Source organism: Nothobranchius furzeri, chromosome 11 (assembly GCF_043380555.1).
Source record: "Nothobranchius furzeri strain GRZ-AD chromosome 11, NfurGRZ-RIMD1, whole genome shotgun sequence".
Lineage (NCBI taxonomy): Eukaryota > Metazoa > Chordata > Actinopteri > Cyprinodontiformes > Nothobranchiidae > Nothobranchius > Nothobranchius furzeri.
Window position 1 is genome coordinate 41,853,617 of NC_091751.1, and position 27,204 is coordinate 41,880,820.

Below are 27,204 nucleotides of genomic sequence, written 5' to 3' on the forward strand. Positions count from 1 at the left end.
AGTTTAACAGTTTAATCTTTACATTTAGCTGAACTGTGAAATTAGCAGTTTATGCTAAATTTGGTAACTGATTGCTGAAGTTGTTGAATAGCTGAAGTAAGCTGAAACTAAGCTAAACTGTCAAATGAGCTGAATGTAGTGAAAGATGTGAAAGCAAAAAGCACCAAGAAGCAAAAAAAGCACAAAAAGTAAGTGAAGAATCAAGAAAACTAGTCCTAAATAGCAGAAAACTCTAATCTGTGAACACTGTTTAAAAAAAATTGGACAGCTAAAATGTCTAAACACCTGTTGTTTCAGTAGGACTAGTTTAACAGTTTAATTGTGACATTTAGCTGAACAGTGAAATTAGCATCATATGCTGAATTCAGAAACTAATTGCTGAAGCTGAAACTAAGCAAAACTGTTAAAATGAGCTGAATGTTTTGAAAGATTTAGAAGCACCAAAATGTAAAAAAAAAGCACAAAAAGTGAAGAACGGAGAAAACAATCCTAAAACAGCAGAAAACTGAAATCTGAACATTATTTAAAAATTTGGATAGCAAAAATATCTAAACACTTGTTGTTTGAGTAGGACTAGTTTAACAGTTTAATTTTTATATTTAGTTGAACTGTGAAATGAGTAGCATAAGCCGAATTCAGAAACGGATTGCTGAAGCTGCTGAATAGCTGCAGTGAAGGTGAAACTAAGCTAAGCTGTCAAAATAAGCTGAATATATTTAAAGATTTAGAAGCAAAAATCACCAACAAGTGTAATAAAGCTCAGAATATAGTCAAGAATGGACAACAAATGCTAAACAGCAGAAAACTTTAATCTTTGAACATTTATTAAAAACTCGAAATTTGAAATGTTAAACAGCTGGCATTTGAATAAGAATAGTTTAACGGGTACATTTTTACAATTGGCTGAACTGTGAATTTAGAAATATTTGCTGATATCTGAAACTGGTAGATTAACATATGTTTAATTTTGATATGGGATGGATGAATGGTTGGATGAATGAAATAACGGATGGATTGTTGGATGGATGTTGGATGGTTTATTGAATGGATGGATGGATGGATGGATTAAAGCATGTATGGATTTATATGTAGATGGATGGATTCCTTAGGCCAAGCCGATCGATTTCATGTATCTCATGTGTGGGTGTGTAAGTCCATTTAGCCAGAAGATGATTGACCTCTCTCAACCAATCAGGGAGCTGGGAGGGAGCGGGGCACTTTCCCACCTTCTGACGGTCAATCAAATTTAACTTGTTTCTAGTTTTAAATACAGATAGTTCAAAAAGATCAAAAACAGAAGTCTGTTATTGCCTCAATATTCCGCTTTTTATATTCATTCCTATGACAGTTGGTTAAAGTGATTTGTAGTTCCTTGTGTTGCCATGGTAACAGATGACAGGAGTCTGCATTAACAAAACAATGTACAATGTCACATGACTCATTTAAACTTTGAATAACATTTCTATATTAAAGTATGTTGATACAGTTGTGTCTAAAATGTTGTTAAATGTTGTTGCTAAGCACGTTGCCATGGTAACACAGAACACAATATCAAGTTAATACAAGACTCCTGGGACCAAGCAGGTTGAATTGATGTACCATATGTGTGGGTGCACGTTTCCTTTTAGGCAGAAGATGATTGAAAACTCTCAGCCAATGAGAGAGCAGCGAAGGAGGAGGGGGCGGTTCCTGCCTTCTGACTAGTGTTAAAATGTCAGCTATGCTGCTAGTTTTAAGTGTATAGGGTCGGTCGGTCGGTCGGTCGTTCGGTCGTTCGGTCGGTTGGTCAGTCGGTCAGATTCCTTAGCTGATCGATTTGATGTCTCATATGTGTGGGTGTGTAATTCCATTTAGCCGGAAGATGACTGACCTCTCTCAACCAATCAGGGAGCTGGCAGGGAGCGGGGCACTTTCCCACCTTCTGACGGTCAATCAAATTGAACTTGTTTCTAGTTTTAAGTACAGATAGTTCAAAAAGATCAAAAACAGGAGTCTGTTATTGGCTCAACATTCAGCTTTTTAATATTCATTCCTATGAGACTTGGTTAAAGTTATATGTAGTTCCTTGTGTTGCCATGGTAACATATAACGCATTTAAAATTGAATACAAGATTCCTGAGACCAAAATGGTCGATTTGATGTGTCATATGTGTGGGTGGTGGATCCTGATAGGACAGAAAATGGTTGAACACTCTCAACCAATCAGAGAGCAGCACTGTTTTCCCGCCTTTTCCCCTGGCTGTTGGAGGCCAGCAGCTGTACTCCTGTTAATGAGAGAAACCTTTAAAGAGCAAGTCACCCCCAAATCACATTTTTTTTGCTGATGAACTATATAAAGGAGTGTCTAATCATAGAGGTGTGAATCTTCACTTGTCTCCCGATTCGATTACGATTATTGGGTCAACGATTCAATTCGATTTTATATCCCGATGCATCACGATGCATCACGATTATTTCATATTGATTTGTTTTCATCGATAAATAGAAGATGTCAGATAACTGCTTTTTATTTTTTTATCTAAAACGTAATTGACACAACCTGCCATCCCTCAAAAGCTCTCCATTCACAACAGGTTAGGACAAAACATTTAAGAAGATTTAACAAAGTAAAGCATCTGTTTCCTCATTCAACACCACGCCTCAGGCTGAGAAAAACACACTTTGCAAAAACTCACAAAATCTCAAAAAGTACTGAAAACCTACAGGACACATAATGTAATAATAAAATCAATAATGGGTTCATATAGGAGCGTTTAACGTCTCTGAGCAGCTCTAGAGTCCAATATTTATGCCACAGTTGAAGGATGTCAGAAATAACACCAAATGAAATGTTTGACTTAGTTTGTTATTTTATTTGAACCCAGTGGTTCGTTTCTGAAATGTTGGAGAATGAATCAAGTTCTGTTTGATGCAGAAAATAATAAAACATAAAACAAATTCTACACTCCAATAATATTTAAGATGTGTGTTTTATTCTTCCTGATAATAACACCAGCAGAAGGCTGTGGGCTGGATTAGGATTAAATTACCCAGCTGATGGATCTCTTTCACTAACCAGCTAACTACAAACCTTTCCACTAACCTGTCCTTTGTCACCCTCATGTCCATGCTGTCTCTGGAGGAGCAGATAGGAGACAAGTCTCCTGTAACTTAAAATTGACCAAAGCTTCCTCCCAGCTTCTCTTTAAGCTGAATTTAACATCAGTTTGTCATCATGACACAAAATAATAAAGTGGAACAAGAACTTCTATTTCTCTCGCCTTTTAACTTCTCCGTGTCCCTAAATAAAAGACACAGATGATCATGCTGCAGCCGCCGTCACTGACCCCGCCCCCTCCCCAAGACCGGATCTCCCTACATTACAACAAGCAGTCTGACTGAGCGCTTCCAGGAGAAATAATATTTAAATTATGAAAATAATAACGCGTGTTTGGAGCATTGGTTTGGAGGAGCATCCTCCGATCGTCTCTCTGAGCAGACAGTGTCTCTCTCTCTCTCTCGGTCGCTGATCGAGCGAGCGGAGCGCGCCGCACGACAACCCGCTCAATTAGCATAATTCACGGCCCAAATCCAACAGAACCGGTCGGGCTGATTCGGTTCCGGTTTGGTCTCAGGTGACAACTCTAGCGCTCAGCCCTGCAGTACCACATTAAGGCGGAGGTAAATGTGGAGGACGCTCACTCTGACAGATTTGGATGCGGCGCTGGTGCCGCCATTAAAAAAACAAAACTACATTCCACTATAATCGATTATGGCATACTCTTCTACGATGCAGAATCGTTTATGTCGGCATCCCGATGCATCGATTATTTGATTATTTTCCTCAGCTCTAATCATGCTACAGACATGTGTAGTCAATAATTTGGCAGTTCAGTGCATCTTGGTTAAAATTCAAATATTCTGCCTAAAACTGTCAGTGTTGCGCCGTCGTCAGGGAAAAATTCTGCACTGTATCTGAATTTGAATCTGCCACCGCTGTTGGCTAAGAGGTATGCTATGATGTCATCTGGTACATTATGATGTCACAATGCCATTGTGAGCCTGTGTGTGTGTGTTTGTTAGCGGCTCCGCCCTCTCGGTCTGCCAAGCAACAGCATTTGTTGCATTTTTCAAACATGAAGTGGGAGTGAAATAAGTTTCTTGTAGGGGGTGACTTGCTCTTTAAATCTGTCCTTCAGAAGTGAAATTGGACCTGTCAAACTTCTCATCACCATTCGAAAAGTACTGCACGGAATTGAAAAATTCAAAAAGCATGAGCGGCAGAAGGCTTTGTTGGTCATCTGTGTCCATTTTTATGTGCCTACCATGAATTGTCTAGAAGCTATGACGAGAAACTTTTAGCTGTCTGAAGCCGATCAGAGGAGAAAATCTCTGTTCCTTTAACATGGGTTTCAATGAGGGAAAATCTGGGTCTCTCCTCTTTCTGAGGCTTGTAGCAAAAGAACGGTAACACTTACAGATAAAATGAAACCCATTCTGAAAAGCTGACAGAAATTCCTACTTTTTGAATTATAACTTGTTTTGGTAGTCCAAACGGTCTGGGGGTAGTAAAGAGTTGTTCACAGAAGATGTGAAGTTCAAAAGTTAGAGTGCGGAATTTTCAGTTTAGAGTGGTGAGAGACTTTTTTTTATTTGAATTTTCTCAAACAAATGAACCGTACGACCACAATGTTTGGAGTACAGTCATGAATTATAGCTCAAAACGAAGGCATATTTGTTAGCTGTAAGCCAGTGTGCGTCTCCTTTCAATTGGACCTACAGTTCTCTCAGGACAATGCCAGAAATGGAGCAAGGGAGGGTCACTGCTCCTATCTTTCCCCATTAGAACTTTTGTGAATTTTTCTGAAAATTTCAAGTCGTACCTCTACTTCTACCTGCGATTTTAGAAAAGCCGTAAAAGATATCAAAAAGCCTCTTTAATATGTTAAACAGGAAAGTCTTGTGAGTTTGTTAAACTTTGAATGAAGTCTCTAAGTTAAAATAACCCAATAGAGTTTGAGGTCAAACAAGTGATAGGAATTTGCTGAAAATGGACCAATCCCATTCATTTCAATGGGAAATTTTTCGCTGAAAAAGCTTAATAACTCGAAGAATTTTAAAGCTATCAATGCCAAAGTAAAAGCCGGAAAGAGCTTAACGAGCTGAACGTTTTGATATAAAATCGTTGAAATAGCTCAAAATTTGAAGGAGAATAAGAGGTTCAAAAAGTGTACGGAAGCAGAAGAAGAAGAAGCAGAAGAAAGAAGAAGAAGAAGAAGAAGAAAGAAAAAGAGGAAAACAATAGTTTGAATGCTTAACAGCATTCAAACAATTACTTCTGCACTGCAAGCAGCCTGCAGGCAGAGCTGAGGGTGTCAGAAGTTTCAAGAGTACAGAGCAGAGTTACAATGGGCCTCTTGGAAGCATTAAGATAACAACTTCAGATGAAGCAGATTGTCCCGACAAGATCAACTTCTACTCAGCCTCACGACTAAGAGGACGACACAAAAAATGAACTCTAAAATCCTGGATGATCACAAACTGTCGCTAGAGTGGCCACTGTCTCATTATGTGGTAAAAATCCTCCTTAGGAGACACATCTGAATCTGGCTGACAACTGCTTGGTGACATTTTTCCCCCAATTATTTTCTCCTGCTGATAAAAAATCCTTCTGTCTGGCCTTTGCAGCCGTTTCTCAGATATTCACACAAACCGATGTTAAGATCAAACGGGATTTGTCATGTCAGAGGCTTCAGCACTATAGGCAGGCGGGCGCGACGTGGCCCACTCACATATAATAATAATAATGCATTGAACTTATATAGCGCTTTTCTAGACACCCAAAGACGCTTTCACACACTCTCACATTCACACACTGTTAGTGATGGTAAGCTACTTGTAGCCACAGCCACCCTGGGGAGGTCTAACAGAGGCGAGGCTGCCATTTGGCGCCGTCGGCCCCTCTGACCACCACTAACACAGGCAAGTTGGGTGAAGTGTCTTGCCCAAGGACACAACAGCAGGATACCCCTGGCAGGAGCTGGAATCGAACCCATGACCCTCCGATCATGAGGCAACCCGCTCTACCACCTGAGCTACTGCTGCCCCAATATGATGCTAATTAAATAATATTAGACGGACCAGATCAACAGTGTTTTACAGATAGTCTTTATTCTAACGTTAGTTAACAGATGGAGTTACAAAGCATCTCAAACTGTCAATACATGCTAAAAATACTGAAAGACCCCACCTCAGAAATGGCATTGAGCCCGGCTATGAAGAACAAATGTTTAGAGATTTTACTCGAGGCTGAATTAATCTCGACTGAAATGATTACAAAGTGAATAAATGTCTAATTTAACAGATTTTCAAAGTGACAGAATAAATATAAGCTTTATTAATCAGTCAACAAGGAAATATGCTTTTTTACAGCAAAAGAGAGATTAAATTACAGGAGAGAACTCCTTTTTAAAAAGTAGCAAATTACAGGAGAGAACTCCTTTTTAAAAAGTAGCAAATATAACAAAGTTTGTAATGAAAGGACGTGTAAAAATAAGATGCTTGAATACAAAAAACATTGGTTTGCTTACAAGCATTTGCAAAAATGAGATGATCTTGTTTCGTCTTAATATACGTTTACCAAAATAAGCTGTTAGTTTATCTTTTTTGTTTTAATGGATTTTTAGGTTTTTTTTGTCTTTAATTCATGTTTCAATTTTGAAATTGTGAAGATCACCATGATAACATCATCATTAGGATTGTTATGATTATGATCATGACTATTTCCATCAATATTCTGATAGTCAATGATGAATCTGAGGCAGTGGTCTCTAGTAGGAATGGATGCCTTGTAAGTCATACTCTGGGGTAAAAAAGCTCTAGTGCACTATTATCAGGAACTAGAAGTATGTCAGGTCAGAGTTGAGCTTCAGACGGCAGGATTTAGAGTCTTAGTTCCTTATATTTGGACATTTGGTCGCTTCTGATTGGATAAAGCAACACAACTCTACCACTGACTGCTTTGCAATGTTGATGTTTTTTCTCCACAAATAACACAAGAATGTAGGAGTTCTGCTGTGTTGTGGAGTTGCTGATGCTAACGGTTAGCTTCTGAGACCAGGGGCGCAGGTAGGATTTTCAAACTGGGGGGGGGGGGGGGGGTTCCAACGTACCCTCCACCAAACACACACACACACACACACACACACACAAACTATTGCAAGCGCCTTAACAAGAGCTCAGTCAGTTTGTGTAATTTCATCCAATGGTTTACGTAAAAACTAACACTTTTATAGACGTGTTTAAAGCCATTATGCAGTGGAACGCTGGCAACAAAGCTCTGCCTGATCAACACTAGAAATGGCGCCTCTCAGTGGGAGCAACTCCAGAGTGGTAGAAAGTCCAACCCCTCTCAAGGAAACTGGTTCCAGAGCCAGAGCCATGCATTGAGGTGAGTCCGACTACATCTAGTCGGAACCTCTCAACCTCACACGCCAACTCAGGCTCCTTCCCCACCAGAGAGGTGACATTCCATGTGCCAAGAGCCAGCATCTGTAGCCGAGGATCAGACTGCCAAGGTCCCCGCCCTCGACTACCACCCGTCACACACTGCACCTGACCCCTTTGGCCTCTCCCACGAGTGGTGAGCCCATGGTGAGGGGGGCCCACGTTTCCTCTTCGGGCTGTGCCAGGCCGGGCTCCATGGGTGAAAGCACGGCCACCAGGCGCTCGCCAACGTGTCCCACCTCCAAGCCTGCTCCAGAGGGGGGCCCCAGTGACCTATGTCCGGGCGAGGGAACACGGTTTCCATTTATATAATTCATCAGAAGAGGTCTTCGGGCTGCTCTTTGTCTGATCCCTCACCTAGGACCTGTTTGCCATGGGTGACCCTACCAGAGGCAGATAGCCACAGACAACTTAGCTCCTAAGATCATTGAGACACTCCGACCCCTCCACCATGGTAAGGTGACAGCCCAGGGATAAAAATAAATCACCATAATCTAATTCTTGCATTTTTATAATGAAAAATATCACATTCATGTGGCCTTCAGGTATCAACTTTACCATTTACACCCTTGTCTTAAAAAGTTTGGACACCCCTGGCATAAGGTAATAATTATGAACATTAATATTTATTTAATAATAAGATTATGATTTTAACTTTTTATTCAAACATATCCATACAAGGCAAAAACAGTAAAGTTTTTTTTAAACTCCTTGTTTTAATACATGTAATCCTGTTTTTAGCCTAAAAAATATTATCTGCAAAAAATACTTAAAATTAGGTAAATATTCTTAAATATATGATCAAATGTCCTTGTTTTGGGTCAAATAAATTCTGCCACTGGTGTAAACAAAAGCTGTTTGTCTAGAACTAGCAAATACTGATTATTTAGCTAGAATTCTATCCAAGCAACCTATCAGTTGCACTGTAAAAACTGGTTTCTAGGAAAGTTTAAAAAATAGCCTAATTTTAGGCATTTTATCTTATTTTAAGTGTAAAAGAAAAATTATTCTCTAAAATAAGGTAAATGTTCTTAAATATGATCCACGTTTTCCTGTTCTGAGAAAAAAATAATGTGAAAATGAAACTATTTTTACATTCAAATAAATCAGTTTTTGCAGTGCAACTGATAGGTTGCTTTGCTAGAATTCTTAAAACTAGCTAAATAAAATCGATTTATTCACTAGTTTTAAGAATTCTAGCTGAGCAAATGTTGCTTACCTCATTGACAGGTTTACTCAAAACAGGAACGTTCGGATCATATTTAAGAATAATTACCTTATTTTAGGTAATGACATTTTTCTAGAGATTGTTGTTTTTCTTAGAGTAAAAAAAAGATTAAAATGTCTAAAATTTAGTGTTTTTTACTTTCTTAGAAATCGGTTTTTGAAGTGTGATGAATATTTTCTAACTACCAGCATGTTTTGCCGCTCTGGAAGAAGAATAACATCTATTGGCAGAAAGGGAGAAGCTTCCAGGCTCCTGAAAGTCTCTTCTCAAGCTGATTTTCAGAAATATTAATTAAACTAATCTTCACGTCTCTTGTCTGGAGGAACATTTTTCATTTTTAAAGGTTTTTATTTGGGTCTGTACCCTGAGAGGCTTCACTGCCACCAACGTGAACCACTGAGCCATCTCAATTAGCAGAAGCAATCTTCTCTCCACTGTTGTCCCATTTTTCATCTAGATTCAACTGTTGAAGCTTAAAGGAAATTAGCAAGTAGCAGGCCAGAATCCACAATCAAAATTACTTTTCTGATTTTATTCACTCCACTTGTTTTCCTGCTGAAAAAAACAACAACTCTAATCTCATCTGTGTGCTGTGCCAGCTCTCTAATTTATTCCATCTGTCACTTAGCCTCCTATCACGGACGGCGCTGTTACAGAGCTGCTCACACACCATGGGATGTCTGAGTTTCTCAAATCCGAGCCTCCGTCTAAATAAATGTCAGGGAAATTAGAAGCAGAGTGCAGCCGCCTGCTAAAACTCAGCAATGTCCACCACGAATCAGCTCGCCACAAACCATGATCTCAGAGCATCAGGGCTGCAGATATAAATGATGTTTGGTGAGTAAAGATTCAAATTAGTTTTACAGTTGAACACACACACCTGTCAGGATTACACTAAGCTATAAAATATCCTTAAATTAAAGAAATTAAGTGAAATTCCTTGTACAGTGATCCCTCGTTTAGCGCGGTGGATGCGTTCCAGACCTGGCCGCGATAGGTGAAAATCCGCGAAGTAGGGACACCATATTTACAGTATTTAACAGGTACGTATTCAGTATTCAGACTTTTAAATCCCTCCCTTTACATAGAAAAAAAAATTACTTGGTTTATTTATAGTTTTATTACAAAACGTGCATTTTATGATGAAATTGATGAAAAAACTGGAATTTCTTGATATTTCGCATAGAAAAATACCGCGAATTGGTGAAAAATACCACGAATCAGCGAATTTCCCTTGAATAAGGCTCCAAAGAAAAAATCCGCGAAGTCGTGAATCCGCGATAAACGAACCGCGAAGTAGCGAGGGATCACTGTATTTAAATTGAGGCTGCATGGTATTGCAGTCACCTTGCAGCAAGAGGGTTGCAGGTTTGAATCCTGGCTGCAGTCTTTCTGCACAGCATTAGTAGTTTTGGTTAATTTAAAACCCTAAATTGTCGCTATGATGGACAGGAGACCTGTACTGGGTGACCCACGTCTCGCCTGAAGCCTGCTGGAGTTAGACACCAGCTCCCCCACGACCCTACAACAAGCAGTGAAGATCAGTGTGGGTTGTTTGGATGACTGAGCTGCACAGATGAACTTTGAGCGACTCACCCATGACCGATTGGCTATTAAAGGGTTAAATGACAGCTTATGGATCCATTATCACCCCATCCCTGGTTTCTGGTGAGCCTCCACAAGTTCACAGCCGTCCCTGACTGAGCTGAGACAGATTGGTCTGAGAAAATGGAGATGAGGTCATTTGTTTCTGAACATGAGCGGAGGGCAGCAACACTCAAACTCGAGGACGAACTCACATCCTGAGTTTTATTACTTGCCTCAAGGCTGAGTTTGATAAATGTCTGCTTCACACAGCTCCATGGCTGTGTTCAACATTTCACCTGCCATAACACCTGCAAACATCAAATGCAGCATCGCACACAGCCTGTAGGAGCATTCCAGGCCTCCAGTCACAGCAAGAATATCAGTACAAGTAGTTTTCTGGACCTGTCCTCTTTTCTGACTCTGGACTAAAGTGGATCTGCCTTTCAGTTGCTGATGAAGAAGAAAAAGAAAAAGAGAGAAAATTTATCATAGCCCAATGTGAGAGTGCAAAATTTCACTAAAGTGAAAAAAATAATCATTTTGTGAGGGACCCCCCCCCCCCCCCATAAAATAAAAAAGCATATAGGTTTCACCCATGCATAAACAAGTGCCCCCGCCTGGGCCACCCCATTTAGAAAAGCCTGGACACACCACTGGTAAAACCCTAGAAGGCTCTACATGCTATCGACCATTTAGCTTTTTTGCCTGTGTCGGTGCTCAGATTTGACTGAAACTCTCTGTCTTTAGCTCTCGATTTACCAGTCGATCTACGTTCCTACCCTCACTTATGGTCACAAGCTTTAAGTAGCGACCGAAAGAATGAGATTGTGGATACAAGCGGCCAAAATGAGTTTTCTCCTCAGGGTGGCTGGGCTCGCCCTTAGACATAGGGTAAGAAGCTCGGTCATCCGGGAGGGGCTTGGGGGCAGGCTCCTCCATGTCAAGAGGAGCCAGTTGAGGTGGCTCGAGTATCTGGTCAGGATGCTTCTTGAACTCCTCCTTGGTGAGGTTTTCTGGGCACGTCCAACCAGGAGGAGACCTAAAAGGAGACCCAGGCTAGGGACTATGTCTCTTGACTGGCCAGAGAACACCATGGGATTGCCCCGGAGGAGCTGGCCCAAGTGACTGGAGAGAGGGAAGTCTAGGCCTCCCTGCTTAGGCTACTTCTCCCGCGACCCGACTCCTATAAGCGGACGAAAATGGATGGATCTTTGTCTTTATTGGATTTTCACCACTCTGAAGTCAACCAGATGTTTCTATAATATTTAGCCAAAATTTGGCGCCATAGTGACTAGGAGTCGTCTCAAACACATACTGTGAGCGCTAAGAGATTATGGGAGACCTGCCATAGCTCATCACCATTAGCCAACCCAAAATCAAATGGTCAAACTCAGTTAATTTTACAGATATTGAGCTAAAGTTTTATGTGACACCAGCTGAGATGCGTTAAATGCTAAACAATCTTTTACGTAAAAATTAGCCTCAACTCTGGAGTCCCATTGTTTTGTTAGAACCACTGAGTGGATTTTAATGGAACACTCTGAAAGCCTTCTTTGGATGTTCATCAACAATTTTACTTCTGGAGTAAACCTCGTTTAGAGGGTGGCTGGCTAAAAAACCATCTCATCTAAACATAGGATCACTCAGTTAAAACTGGCTTCAGATGTAGCAGAGAAGGAATCTCTTTCTGGTTAAGCTCTTCTGCACGAGTCACCTTTGTCTCAGAGTCGTTAAATAGGAACAAAAATCAGGTTTTAACAAATTCATGTTTTCTTTGGTCAAAAGAAAAAAACATATCTCCAGCTTCTGAGATCAATACACGAACGTCCTTTATTCAGACGCTTCAGTCTGCATTGATGGAAACAAAACCAGCTGCTCTTTGTGATTTTTAGACAAGGTGCAGCACTCAGAGCAGCAAGAGGGAGTTCAAAACGGTCCTTTTAGATGTAAGTATGGATCGACTGTCATCGCACTGTGATTTTAAAACTGTCGGAGAAAAACAACAAAACAGGATTGACTTTACCTGAAATCGCTTCTATCGTCCTAAACTTAATGAGCTATCCTGTACAACAAAATCTGCAGATCTGAGTGGAACCTCAGCGTGTAGGTGGTACTTACTGAGTTCTCACGGTGCCATCAGTCCTTGGAGGATCAACCCATCCATAACAGCGATGGGAGAAGTGTTTATTTAACTTATTTTAGTGGGGTTTGTGATGTTGTTTGTGATTTTTGGCACCCCTCAATTAAAGAAACAAAATCCCACAAAGTTCTCCAACACACCTGATTTCAATGAATGATTGATTAATAGGCTTCTGGCACACTTGGTTAAGAGGTGATTTAATAATATGATGCAGCTTTTTGCAGAAAGAAACGTTTAAAACGTGCAGGACTGTAGGTCTGAAAGACTGAAGTTCAAATTTCAATTATTAAGATTTTGGATTCTAACAAAGTCTGAGAATAAAAAAATAGAAAAGTCTCTGTAAATATTTATCACCTGACTTTTTCTATCCAATATGACAGACTCCCAACAGTTATCTGCAGTTTAACCCACTTATTTTTCATTTATTTAAGCCTCCTCACTCACACACACACACACACACACACACACACACACACACACTCACTCACTCACTCACTCACTCACTCACTCACTCACTCACTCACTCACACACACACACACACACACACACTTACCGTCCATTTCCTACTGTCTCCCTCATTCTTGCCCTTTCTCACCTTTTAATTTCCTCCTCTTCAGTTTAACTGGTGAAGATACTGACTGATCTCTGGGTCCCTCAGGTGGTCCGGGCTCAGGTAAGGCCCTCCAGAGTGAACGGATGGAGGAGCGGTACGGCTTGCGACGCGTCACCCTGAGCGACCTGTTGTGCAGCGAGCTGCAGCATCACAGTGAAAGAGGGCGAAACCTTCGGGACATTCTAGAGAGAGGAGAAAAACTACCTGAGGTCAGATTTCTTTACTTGTCTTGTCCAAAAGGACTGTCAACTTTTTTTTTCTCAGCAGGTTTAAAAGCTGAGATTCATAAATTTAAGCCTACCCACATTTCTCCGAAAGCAGGCCGATCTGTGGGAGGACTGGTGTAAAATCCTGACAGCTCTGACCTGAAAACACATCAACAAATCAAGAAGTGAAAGATTGTTATTTCACAAAGTCAGAATCTGAAGTCTTATACTCTTTCCTTGCTGTCACAGAGCAGCTTGCATGCTGGGATAATACTGATGTACCGTGTAAAACGCCTTCCTGCCAACAGTAAATTGAAGAGGGACAAGTTAGATGGTGATACACCATTAAGAGCGCTTAAACTGGCTTACACCGAGACTGAACAGCTATACTCAGTGCACGAGAAGAACCTGGCGTGGCTGTCATCCCTTATTAATGGGAAACAGAAATTCACTGACACTCTATGTAAACTATGATGTATTTAAAATCCCTATTTAATGAAGCTCAAACGAGTCCATGAAGGCAGAAATAAATGAAGATTATACAGCAACAAGGTGAATAGATTCATTTATTTGATGAAAAATCTAAACTGAAACCCTTCTTGAGTGTTCAGTTTGAGATCAGACCTGAATGCCAACTGAGACTCAATGGAGAACAAGAAAATAATTAACTAAACTAAATCCAACAGATCTGCAGCTGCAAGGGAACAAAATATTTAATAATATTCCACCAAAGGACATGACATAAGAAAGTGAATAAAGTTAAGTCAATGTGTGACCAAAAGATTTGTGAATGACAAATTATAAATCATCACAAAAACATGGAAAAACATGGTAGCTGCAAACTTTGTATAAAGTTTATATACAGTAAGTGAACGTCCAAATATTCCTTAAGATAAGTGTTTCAAGTGGGATTTTTTACAAAATCAGCTAAAGAAAATTGAGGCTAGCAGTGAGCTAACAATGCTAACGGTGAATTGGCAACAAATAGGTGGCTCTAAAAATATCTCGAGGTACTGTTTTTTTTTGTTTACCAACAAATGGATATTACAGTGAAATGTGTTTATCTACTTATCAACTTACTGTATATGACTCGACTTTGCTCGTCATCCAGAATCTTCAGGTGCTGATCCACCCGGGTACAGTTGCTCAGAGCGAACTCGTTTGTTTTACTACATGGTCTGCAGTACCCAAGTTTGACCACAGGATGGCCTTCTCACTTCATGCTTCTTTAAAGGTTCTTAAATAAGTGGAATAGGAGTTGTCATATCCAGTGTTAGCACACATCGATGTTTTGATTTAGTCAAGTGTGTGTTTGGACTTTGCGACATGCAGTGTGACACGTTTTACGGCGACCCGGAAGTTGGGGAACCGAAGCTGTAGTAGTGTGCGTGTGTTAGAGCTGTTATTAAAGTGAACATAACAGCACAGAAAGTCCCTTCATTCACTTCACATGGTGTCAGAAGTACATGGAAGAAGGAGCTACTGAGGTGACATGGCCAAATTCAGTCCGCCGTCGAGCTTTGCGCCATGGGCCAGGAAGCCGAAAACATCTTCCGGTCCTTCGTCTTTGACGACGTGGCTCACAGAGATGACTTTGACCGGGTGCTGGCCAAGTTAAACGAGTACTTCATTCCCAGAAGGAACGTCATACATGAACGCGCATGCTTTCACCAGCGCACACAACGGCCGGGTGAGAAAGTGGAGACGTTTATAAGAGCATTATACGAACTGTCAGAACACTGTGAATTTGGAGCGGCGAGAGATGAAAACACCAGAGACCGGATAGTTGTCGGCGTGTTGGACAAGGAAGTGTCACGCAAGCTACAGCTGGCTAAAGACTTGACCCTGACACTTACTATCGAGACAGTGAGGCAAGCAGAGGAAATAACAACTCAAATTAACCTACAAGGTGGAGCGGCAGGAGGCTCGGTGAATGAGATTAAAAGAGACCGAGGCAAGTACCGCACACCCCGCAACAAACTGAAAGACAAAGCCCAGCAACGACAGCAGTGCGGCCGATGCGGGAAACCTGGCCGCGATGCAGAAGAAATGTGTCCAGCCAGAGGCTCGACATGCAATTCCTGCCAGAAGGTATGTCACTGGAGAAAAATGTGCCGAACCAAGAAAGTAGTGAGAGAGGTTGTAACAGAACTAGCTGATCAACCTCAATCCTACTTCCTGGGAGCTGTAAACAAGATGGCGGGGGAGAATGAACACTGGTTCATCAAGCTGCTGATAGGTTTGACACCGTTGGAGTTTAAAATAGACACCGGGGCGGACGTAAAAATCATCAGCGAAGAAGCTTACCTGTCAATCACACTTACCCCACTGCTGCAGCCAACACACATCCTATTGGACAGCCCGGGGGGGGGCGGGATAAAATGCATCGGCCGGATCCAGAGCTCAGTTACCTATAAAGGCAAGAAATACCTACTCACAGCGTATGATGCACATGGGAGATCAGTGAACAACCTGCTGAGTAGAGAAAAATCTGTGGAGATGAAACTGGTGAGAATAATTGAGGAGGCAATTCACCAGCAGGTCCGGCCATGTGGGGGGCCATTTGGGGACTATGGAACTTTAAAGACAGAACCAGTAAAAATAGAGCTGAAAGAAAATGTTGCACCTTATGCCGTGTTTACTGCTAGGCGGGTACCTCTCCCGATGTTGCCTAAAGTTAAAGAGGAACTCCAGAGGATGGAAAAAACGGAGTAATCGAGAAAGTGACCTAGCCCATGGAATGGTGTCCTCCAATGGTGCCCGTTTTGAAAACAGCCACTGGCAAAGCTAAAATCTGCGTGGACTTTAAAAGACTGAATGAGGCAGTCAAAAGAGGACGGTACGTTCTCCCCACAGCTGAAATAATAGCTAAGTTTAGTGGTGCAACACTCTTCATCTCATTAGATGCAGCCAGTGGATTCTTCCAGATACCACTGCACCCAGAAAGCTGCAAACTCACCACATTTATCACACCATTCGGCAGGTTCAACTTTAAGCGGCTGCCCTTTGGAATAAACAGTGCTCCCGAAATCTTCCAGAGGAAGATGACAGAGACCCTGCAGGGATTGGAAGGAGTAGAGGTGTTCATGGACGATGTCCTGGTCTTTGGTGCCACAGAGGAAGAGCACAATAGCCGACTCGACAAAGTGCTACAATGCATAAATAGCGCCGACCTGACACTCAACCAAGATAAATGTTCCTTTAAACAGAGAGAACCACATTTTTTGGGCACCTTATCAACCAGTCTGGAGTCCGACCCGATCCGGACAAAATCAACGCCATACAACAACTTTCTCCACCCACAAATGTGCAGGAATTGAAAAGAATCCTAGGAATGGTGAACTATGTGGGGAAATACGTTCCCAACCTGGCAAAGGTTGGAGACCCCCTGTACACACTGCTGAAGCGGAAAAACACCTGGAGCTGGGGACCCCCACAACACATAGCATTTGATAAGAACAAAAAGCTACTCACGACGGCGCCAGTGCTGACATTCTATGATGTGTCCAAACCGACAGCTGTGTCAGCCGAAGCGAGTGGCTATGGGCTCAGGGGGTGCTGCTACAGCTCCACGACGGCCAGTGGAAGCCAGTTGCATACTAGGCGACTGACGGAGGTGGAGACCCGCTACGCTCAAATCGAGAAGGAGCAGCTGGCAGGTGTATGAGCGTGTGAAAATTTCCAGATATATCTGGTGGGACTAGGAAGATTCCAGTTAATCACAGACCATAAAATGCTTGTGCCCCTCATCAGCTCCAGCAGCTTAGACAACGTTTTGATCTGGTGTCAGCATCTCCTCGTGAGACTGATGAGGTTTAATGCCATGGCAGAGTACGCATCGGGAAAAACATTGGTAGTTGCAGACACCCTGTCACGCTGCCCGTCAACCTGCACCAAAGATGCAACCATCACAGGCAGCGAAATCGCCTCCTATGCAGCTACTGCGATCGAGTGGATCTCCGCATCTGTGAGCAAGTTGGAGGAAATAAAAACTGAAATGTCACTAGATCCGGAACTCAGAACAGTGATACAGCTCAGCAGGTCTGTGGCCCGAACACCAGCAGAAGGTACCGGCAGAGGCCAAAGAGTACTTTCAAGTCAGGAATGAACTGTCAGAGCATGAGGGCTTCCTACTCAGAAGTCATCGGATCGTAGTACAAAATCATTGAGGAATAACATACTGGGGAACATCCATGAGGGTCACCAGGGACTTGTAAAGTGCAGACAGAGAGCATACTCGGCTGTCTGGTGGCCAGGACTCGCTGCAGAGCTGAACAAGCTTCTGAGAACTTGCCCAAAATTCACTGAAGAGAAAAGAACACAACTGAGAGAACCGCTCATTTCAACACCCCTGCCTGATCGGCCCTGGAAAAGGGTTGCCATGGACCTCTGTGAGTACAATCATCAAAACTTCCTAGTCGTGTCTGTCACAATCTGCCCCGCTCAATAAACATCTCACATAATTCACAGCAGTTGTTCCAGTTTTTGTGTATTAGGTGGGCGTGTCGGAGAGCCAGCTGCTCCTGATCTCCCTGATCAGAGGACCAGGGGTACTTAAGGAGCGGTGTGACACAACTCCAGTGCCGATTGATACTCGCATCTTGGGTAACACTAGCCTGTCTCAGCTTAGTTTTTGATACTCTGTATTTACTCTAGTCTGTCCATTCCTGTCAGCCCTGGTCTTGTATTCTGAAAGGATTTCTACTCATCTGTCCCTCAGGATTTACTCACCGCCGCCTGGAGTTGTTATTCTACATCACGTTGCTCACTGTCCCTTGGTCTCCTCTCTCTCCACCGCCCGCCTGTCGTCCTGCCCGCTTCCCAGTCTGCCTACCGACATCCTCCAGATCTGCAGCAATATCTGCCTCACTATCTGCCACACAACCTGTTCACTCATCCCAGCCTGGATCCTCGGCTTCTGTGTCCTGTCTGTCCCCGTTTGGCTTCAACTACCCAGCCCAGCCTCACCAAAGACCAAAACGTTCCCAGTAAGAGAAACTCTCCAAAACCATTCCTGTTCTGGTTCTCTGGTTCCAGGATTTGTTTTTGTGATTTTAATCCCAGTCTGTTCTTTTGTTCTAGATCTCGGTCCCTCCTGTTCTCGTTTGGAGTAGTGCTTTATTTTTACTATTGGTTCTTAAATAAATATTATTTGTAATTTTACTCACCCCCGTCTCCACTTGTGATTCTTTCATGTCCTGGGTTAAACATATTCCCAACATGACAGTGTCTGATTGTTATTCAAGGTTCTTAGAGATAATGCGTCTCCCTACAACCACCAGTGCACAGGTTATCCAGAACCTTAAGACTGTTTTTGCCAGATTCGGCATCCCGGACAAGGTGGTGAGCAGTAATGGGCCTCAGTTTGTGAGTGCAGAGTTCCGGGAGTTTGCCAAGAGTCTGGACTTCAAGCACTGCACCTCGAGCCCTCACCACCCACATGGTACTGCCATGCCATGCAGAATGGGCCGTGCAAACTGCCTAAAAGATATTGAAGCAACAGGACCCTGTGATGGCCATACTGGTCTAAAGATCCATTCCCTGCTCCACCACAGGTTATAGTCCTGTGGAGCTTTTGTTAGGAAAATCTCCGACCCAAGTGGCCCAATAAATCCGTGGTGAGTGAGAACGACAGGAGAGGACAAGCGAAGCAGGCTTACTACTACAATCGTCACTGCGGATCCAGATCACTGCCACCACTGCGCCCTAGGGACAGAGTGCTGTCCAAGCTGGACAATCAGGCATTGTGAGCTTCACCGGCAGTCATCACCGGAGGGAGCATCACTCCGAGATCCTACATCCTGCACACACAGGATGGGGACACGCTGCGTCGAAACAGGCATCACCTGCAGCCGGAGCCACTCTATGACCCCACTGCAGCACAGCCTATCAGCACACAGACACATCCTGTGACGGACTGTCAGTCCCTGACTCCTACTTTGACGGGAGCTGGTCCGGCTAGTCAGGCCGCTGCCGCGGAAGACCCCCCACTCACTAACCAGACTGTGACAAGGTTGGGTCGTGTGTCCAAACTGGTTCAGAGACTGGACTTATAGTCGCCCTTATGGCCTGTTACCAAAGAGGGTAACTAGTTTCACTGGGTTAAGTTGAGACCCTGTTCACTTGGTTGTTTGTTCTGCAAGATAAGTTTATTCATTTTATTTTAGGCTAACTGCTATTTAATTTGATTTTTAAGAAATATAAATAGCCGTTAAAAAGGGGGGAGATGTCATATCCAGTGTTGGCACACACCGATGTTTTGATTTAGTCAAGTGTATGTTTGGATTTTGCGACATGCGGTGTGACACGTTTTACGGTGACCTGGAAGTTGGGGAACCGAAGCTGTAGTAGTGTGTGTGTGTTAGAGCTGGTATTAAAGTGAACATAACAGTACAGAAAGTCTCTTCATTCACTTCACAGGAGTTTTATCAATACATTTGCAGTTGTCTATAGTAGTAATGAATGCCTGGGGGGAAGAAATACACCAGTGCATCATTTCTCTGACCCGTCACCTAAAAGTTACCCACATCACAGCTGAGCTTCAGACTGCAGGTATTTCCTGATATTTGAACATCTCGCCCCAGATTGGATAACAGAAACGCGACTCTACCACTGACTTGCAATGAGGATGTTTTATCTCCACAAATAGCTCAAGCCTGGAGGATCTTCTGCCGTGTGTTGGTGTTGCTAATGCTAACGGTTAGCTTAACTGAGACGTCCGCTGCTGAGTCCCGGATGTCGAAACAACAGCCTTCCCTGTTACGAGTCAAGATGGGTGATTCCATCGATGTTAATTCACAGACATGTCAGGATTTTCAATGTTTTCAATCAAAAGCTAATGCAGGAGATATGTGTAGGAGACTATTTTCATGTTCAGCCTGCATGACAAACTCAGAGGGACTGATTATAATCAGAGAAAATAATTACAAATGATTTTCAGTCAACCACACCTTTAAAAAAATTTGACACAAAAGGCTCAGATTTTTAAATGTTTCTTTTCAGTGTGAAAATAAGAACTCTGCTTCAGCCAAAGTACAGATAAAATTACAAATAACCCTAAAAAATCTCGTGTACTCAAACTATTTGCTGATCAGTTGAGATTCATGTCATTTTGCACATTCTTGTTGCAACCTACAAGAATTTAAAGGCTGGGGTTTTTATGCCAAATAATAATTTCCTTGTTTTTCATGTTTTAAACCTGACTAAATTTAATATTAGAAATCACATATGTGTTTATGAAAGCAGTACAAATCCTGCGAGAACTGACAGAACATACCTGTATTAAGCAAAAAACACATTTTAAAGGATCTAAGACTTAGAATTGCATGAACTTTTATTCAGCCAGTCAGCACATGGTGCTTTACCCTTAATAAAAAATGCTTCTGATCATCTAAAGACTGATAACTAATGCTTCTCAGGATTAATAACCAGGACCGTTCTGTTTCCTTCTCTAAGTGATAAAGGAAGTAGAACAAATATTTCCGTATGCACCTTCCTCTGACATATTACAGATCCAAATGGGACTTTAATCACATTGTAAAGGTGACGAATAACCTCGTTCCACCATCCATGATTCTCATTTTATCAGCAGAGCAGTGAGTCTTCCTGGTGCAGAAAAACATTGAGTTTAATACATGACCTGTGCTGCAGGTCTGTGACATTTCACATCAAAACACAATCTACCATCACTCAAACACATATCCCGTGTGTGTGCGTGTGTGTTTTATACCTGAATGAGTCACAAATTCTGACTGGACTCCACAATAAAAGATTTTTCATCTCAGTCTTTCCCTGAAGGATTTGAAGGGCAGCATTAAGTCACCGATAGCTGAAAACAAAAGGTTGAGCTTTAAGTTTGTTTTATTTTTAGCTGTTTCCAAGAAAATGATGCACTCAAGCCCAGATACAGTACTCTGAGGTTTGGAGTCTAGTTATTACCATGAAGCATTAAAAACACCCGAGTGAGGCAGGCAGCCACGTTGTTCTCCATCATGAGAAACACAGCAAGTCGTTTATTCCAAGTGAATCTGACGTTTACCAGCAGGAACACACCTGAATTATAAATGTGCATCAAAAAGTTGCTGAAAATGGTTCAAACAACACCCTAACTAAAACAGCTGCTGCATTTCTAATTATGTTTGAATTAATTACTAAGGAGGTGTTTTTGAGCGCATTTGGATTAAAAACATTCAAGGGCAGCTACTTAAGTTGTTTGAAAAAGAAATCCAGTATTGCCTTGTAGACATTTATGAACCTTTGATAACTGTTTTTTGTGCATTTTTCAGCACCTTGCTGCTGATTCAGGTCCCTTTGTTGCTCAAGGATCTTCATTTTCTAAGAAATAAAGGATAGCTGGAGTTCACAGAATGCTTCTATAATGTTTCTTGTGTAAACCAAGACCAAGGGCTGAGTAGCATCACTGATGTTACTGGGTTTATTAAAAAAGATCTATCTTTCTCCTTATCAACTCAACACGGAGCCCCCTTAGAGGCAAAAGATCCATACTTTGATACTACTCTAAACATAAATCAACAAAATAAAAATCATCCAGACCCTTACCTTATATCCATTATTCTTGTTTCAAATCGTTACATATTGTCATTTTGAGACATGTAAAAGGTGCAATTTGTAAGATTTCTACTGTGAAATAATCAGAAAACAGTCAAATGCCTCAAACATGTTGGAAGGAAGGTTTTATTGAAAAAGATTATCTGGCTGGGGGTTCTCGGTTTTTTCCTTTTGAAAAAGCGAAAGCAGGATGTAGTTGCTGTTTGTGAGATTGTAATTCCACACTGGCAGGCAAAAAGCTCCAGAGTTGTTTAAAGAACTGAAGCCAGTAAACAGGAGCGACCCAGAAGTAATTTCTCGCACCCGCCTCGGCATCTTTATGTTTTACTCTAATATCAGGTAAAGAAGGCTAGAGGCTAACACTGAGCTAACAATGCTAATGCAGAATTAGAAGCAAATAGTCGTCTCTAAAAATATCTCAAGCTACTTTTTGAATTACCAACAACTCGATATTACAGTGAAATGTGTATGTGAAGTAAAGAATGAGTCAATCTTGGTGTTTTACTTTCTTTAAAGGAGCCATATCATGCTATTTTAAATCTTTGAGAGCAAAGGTAGGCACTATATATGATAAAGTATTACTGTTGGCACTACTGAGATGTAATTTATCATAAATATCAGTTATTTTTGTCTGCCTGAATTTATACCCGGAACAGAAAGGGTTTGTTTCAGCAAAGCTCCGCATATGCCTGCTCCGACAATAACATCTTCAGCAAGCCTGCTGTTGTGTTGGCCTTGGTAGTCCAACAGTTTGAGCACCCAGTCTGGCACTCTAACCACTGGACTACCTAGTCTGTTACAAAACAGTAGACAGGACTCATGCTTTTTTACAGCAGTGTTTTGTCACAGAATAAGAGTGAGAAAGTTATGTTTTTGCTTTAAAAAATAGACTGCAGTAACCACATTTAACCGTGGGGTGTCATTTTTACAAATTGCATCAAGTATCAATTTTAAGCATATCAAAATTTAAATAAAAAAACAACATTAAATAAAACAAATTTTATAATTTAGAGTTAATTAAAATACATTTTGATAGACTTCAATAAGTTGCCTTCTTGTTGCTAAAGAAAGAAAGTTAAAGTCAAACAGAAGTGGCATAAACCACACACACAGCACAGTGTATTACAGAGAAGGTATCGGGGCAATATGCTGGTGAAGGTTGTCAGTCATCCAGGTCATGGTAATCCAAAAGGGTTCAAATGAAGGCAACTGGATTGGTTTCTTGAAGATGTTTCGCTTCTCATTTAACTAATTTTCGAAAAAGACCAGCTGCCTTCATTTGAACCTCTTTGAAGGTATATCGGGCATTACTAAAGAAAGATAACAGAGAGTTTCTAGTTACAAGGAAACATGGAATACTATATTTGTGCTAAAACAACTGTACGGTCACCAGAGGGGGCAGAACAAAAACAACGTAAACTAAACATCAAAACAGTGTATTACAGAGAAGGTAACAGGGCATTACTAAAAATGCACAACTGCCAGTGGGTTAAACTTAAGAAACTACAAAGTGAAAGGGGATCAGAAGTGGGGGAGCAGGTAGGAAAAGCAGAAACAGTGATGAAGGGGGAAAGGGTGAGGTAAAATCATGTAATCAGGAGAAATGGGAGACAGGGGAGGGAAGGGGAAGAGAGAAATTTTGACAGACACTATGTTTGCATTTCAGGGACAAATTTGCTACACATTTAAACACAGATAAATAAAATGACTTCCATAAAAACAAATGATACACTCTGCTGATTTAAATTTCATATAAAAAGTGCCGCACACAGATTTACTCTAACTTAGTCCGTTTTTTTTAAACAACTGCTTTCAAGCTCAGCCCAGCTGTCTAAGCTTCTTACTGCACATTAAGGCCGAGTCCCATGTGTTTTCCAATTTGAGAACATCAAAATCTTTTTTAATGGGCGAGACAGAATAGAAAAAGGAAGACAGCGATGAATAATCCCACAGAGGGATTACTGAAGTGCACCTCTCTGGGATTTAAAGGAGAGCGTGTTACAAAAATCACTCACGTCTGAGTTTTAGCCTGCGATGAGATAAAACACTGTCCACTAAAACTAATCATAATAATACAAAGTTGTTTTGTAGCCACACAGTTGCCGTGCAACACAATTTCCTCAATGGAGCAAGTTTTGAGTGTGTGTGTGTGTGTCTGTGTGTGTGTTATTATGAACTATGAATATATTTCTACAAAGAGCTGTAAAAAAACAAGTTTTTTCCCACCTGCAGATTTGTTTTTTTCGTCATTTAGTCAAACCAGTAGAATATTTTTTTCAAAAGTCATCAACATGAAGTAGGTTACAAGATTTCAAAATGCAACACATTGTCACGATACAAAGATGGTTAGGACCCAAAATGCAGTAACCCAGGATGACACGAGGCAGGAGTTGAATATATATTTTTTTTAAATCCTTTATTTTAGGAGTAACCAAAAACAAAAGTAATCCAAAAGGCTGGGAGCCAACAGTCCAAAAATCCAGATAGAGATCTGGAGATCCAAAAATACAAGAGGCACGAGAAGACTTGACAGAATTACAACAATGGACCAACACCAAACAGAGACAAGACAGGGCTTAAATACACAGGGAGAACAATTAAGGAAACAGGAAGCAGGTGTGTGGAGTGAAGACTGGAGGGAAGGCAAGTGACAATAATTATCTAAATGAGGAAACCGAACCAAAGGAGGACAGATAAACCTAAAACTATAAACACAAAACCAAACTAAAAGACTGTGGGAAGGACTCACACACACACACACACACCATCACACACAAATGCACTCACACACATACACTGAACTGGGAAATGGACACGCACACACACACACACACACACACACACAAACACCAAGAGCAGGGGAATGAATGACACAGGACCTGGGAGGAAATGATTTTAAAGGGCTACAACATAAGACACATAACTGAGACGCAGACAAAGGACACATGAGGGCGCTATAAGATACAAAAGGGAATCAAGAGAGGGATGGAGAAACATCAGGAGACACATGAAGGAAGACGCAGACGCAGACCATGACATTAAGACAAAAGTAACTGATATCAAAAGCACTGCAGGCATCACTAGTGTCAAGAATCTCCCATTTACACCCAAAAACTTCCTAATCACCCTTTTGGGAAAATTATCTGAGTACTCAAGATACACAAATGGAACGTTCTGGAAGTTGTGTGTCTCCTTCTTGCATATGGGGTAAAACTACCTCTAAGACATCAAACTAACAGTGAAGCACGGTGGTGGCAGAGTGATGGTCTGGGGCTATCTTGCAGTTTTAGGACCTGAACACCATTTACTGTCACTGAACCATGAATTCTCTTTAGCAAGAAATCCTGAGAAAACATATGACCTTTGACTTTAAACAGGCCATTCGTGCTAGACCCCCACCCCCACCCCACCCCACCCTCACCCCATGTGGTTGGAAAAAAAAACAAAGGAGAGCAGTTATCCCACCGGTTATCCAGTTAAGAATGATGCAACCAGTTAACTTTGCCACACTGGGAATTAAAAAATCTGTAAGGAGACATATACGTCTGTCCGCCGTCGGGGACATCTGTTTTCATCATCAGCTATAAAGGGACATAGATCCACTTACCATCCACTCGCTTCTAAAGAGAAATGCTGCAACGATTATTATAAAACTAAAGGAAATGATGGAAAAATCACCTTCTCACATTACGCTCAACTGCTTCATTCAAGAATATGTTAAAGTGTCTGTTTGCCAGATTATTTAACAGCTAATTCTCTCACTCTCTGAATTGTAATCTGTAATACTCTGCTAAATATGTTCTTGATTCAACATTATGATGATTTGTCAAGGAGCTTTTCTGTGATATGGATGACTAAAATAATAGCAGTATGTTTCGACGAATTAACCAGATAATAACTGTATTTAACGATTTTAAATAATGATGAGCTGCAGTTGTTTGGAGCTCAGCAGTTTTATTCAGCGGGAGTTATGCTGTTAAAGAAATACATTTTATATTTCAAATGTGATCCACACATCCCATATTTATCAGAGTATACATTAGCGGATGGATTTATAAATATGTTAAATCGCGTTCCCAGCGATGACGTTTGTGTAAATTACTACAGAATCATGTCTGAACCGAGAGAAAATCAAACTAAACTTATTAATGCTCAAAATACATCAGTAGCTATCAGTTCTGATCCAACTGAGTTTTCATATTGAATACAAAATGATTTATATAATAACTGCAAACAGAAAAGATGCATATAATTAAAAGAAAAATATTTTTACATTGAATAATCTGTTTATTCTCATTTAAAATGTGTTAATATTACTAAACAGCTATTCACAACAATTAAAAACACAATATTAATAACACTATTTATGATAATAATGACAACTATTTCATTCCTTTATGGCAGTGGTCCCCAACCTTTATTCCTTGAGGACTCCGTTTCCAGACTCCCCCAATCCCTTCTCCCACATACACACATTAAGGTTTATTCTGACATAGAGGCACAACTCATATAGAGTTTTTGATCATACTATTGGGTGTGTTAATGGGGTTTTATAAATGTCATTTTTACCATTACAATCTTGGTAACCTCACTACCTGAAAACAGAGAAAATTGTGGCGACCCCTGCAATCTTGTGGGGTTACAGACCCCAAGTTTATGGCATATTAATGTCCATTATGGAGGCACACAGTGTCCTGATTTACATTTTCTTCTTTGTTTGTTGAGCTTTTCGCAAAACCTTCAGCATGAACTAATGATGCACCCATATGTAAACGTGGGTCTATTAATAACACTTAACAGCTTTAGTTATTTACCTTTATTTTAAAGAATGATTCATATCGACTGATACCGACATTGTGTGATCTTAGTGTGAACCTCAAAGCTTTTGTTGTTCTTATCAAATTAATGGTAGTTTTATGAATGAATAATTAATTTTGAAAATTAAACAATTAATGACTGGTAATTATTGGTTTGGGCTCTATCCTACACTGCAAAAACTGATTTAAAGGAAAGTGAAAAAGAAAAATGTTTAGACATTTTATCTTTTTAACTCAAAAGAAAAAAAATCTTCACTAGAAAATAATTCTTAAAACTAGCAAAATAATCTAATTTTAGAATTATTATTTTTCCCCTAGTTTTAAGAATTCTAGGCAAGCAATTTTGCTAACCCCATTGGTGGAATTTTTACTTAAAAAAGAAAATTTGTGTCATATTTAAGAGTAATTTACCTAATTTTAAGTAAAGCTAATTTTCAAGAGAAAATGTTTTTCTTCTTAAACTAAAAAAACATTTTTTTTACATCCTTAGAAATCACTTATTGTAGTGTACTGTGATTCACATTTAGTTGTATGTTACTTTTTTGCACAGTAATGTATA

The 27,204-nt window shown here is 40.9% G+C and overlaps 1 protein-coding gene across 1 annotated transcript in view; it reads left to right on the plus strand.

Moving 5' to 3' along the window:
* The window catches only part of ak5 (adenylate kinase 5), a 125,450-nt gene that overhangs the window by 87,147 nt on the left and 11,099 nt on the right, over positions 1–27,204 (plus strand). Inside the window, exon 11 of the mRNA XM_015956174.3 lies at positions 13,100–13,263. Coding sequence (XP_015811660.1) covers positions 13,100–13,263 — 164 coding nt within the window. The remainder of the gene's footprint in view (positions 1–13,099; positions 13,264–27,204) is intronic.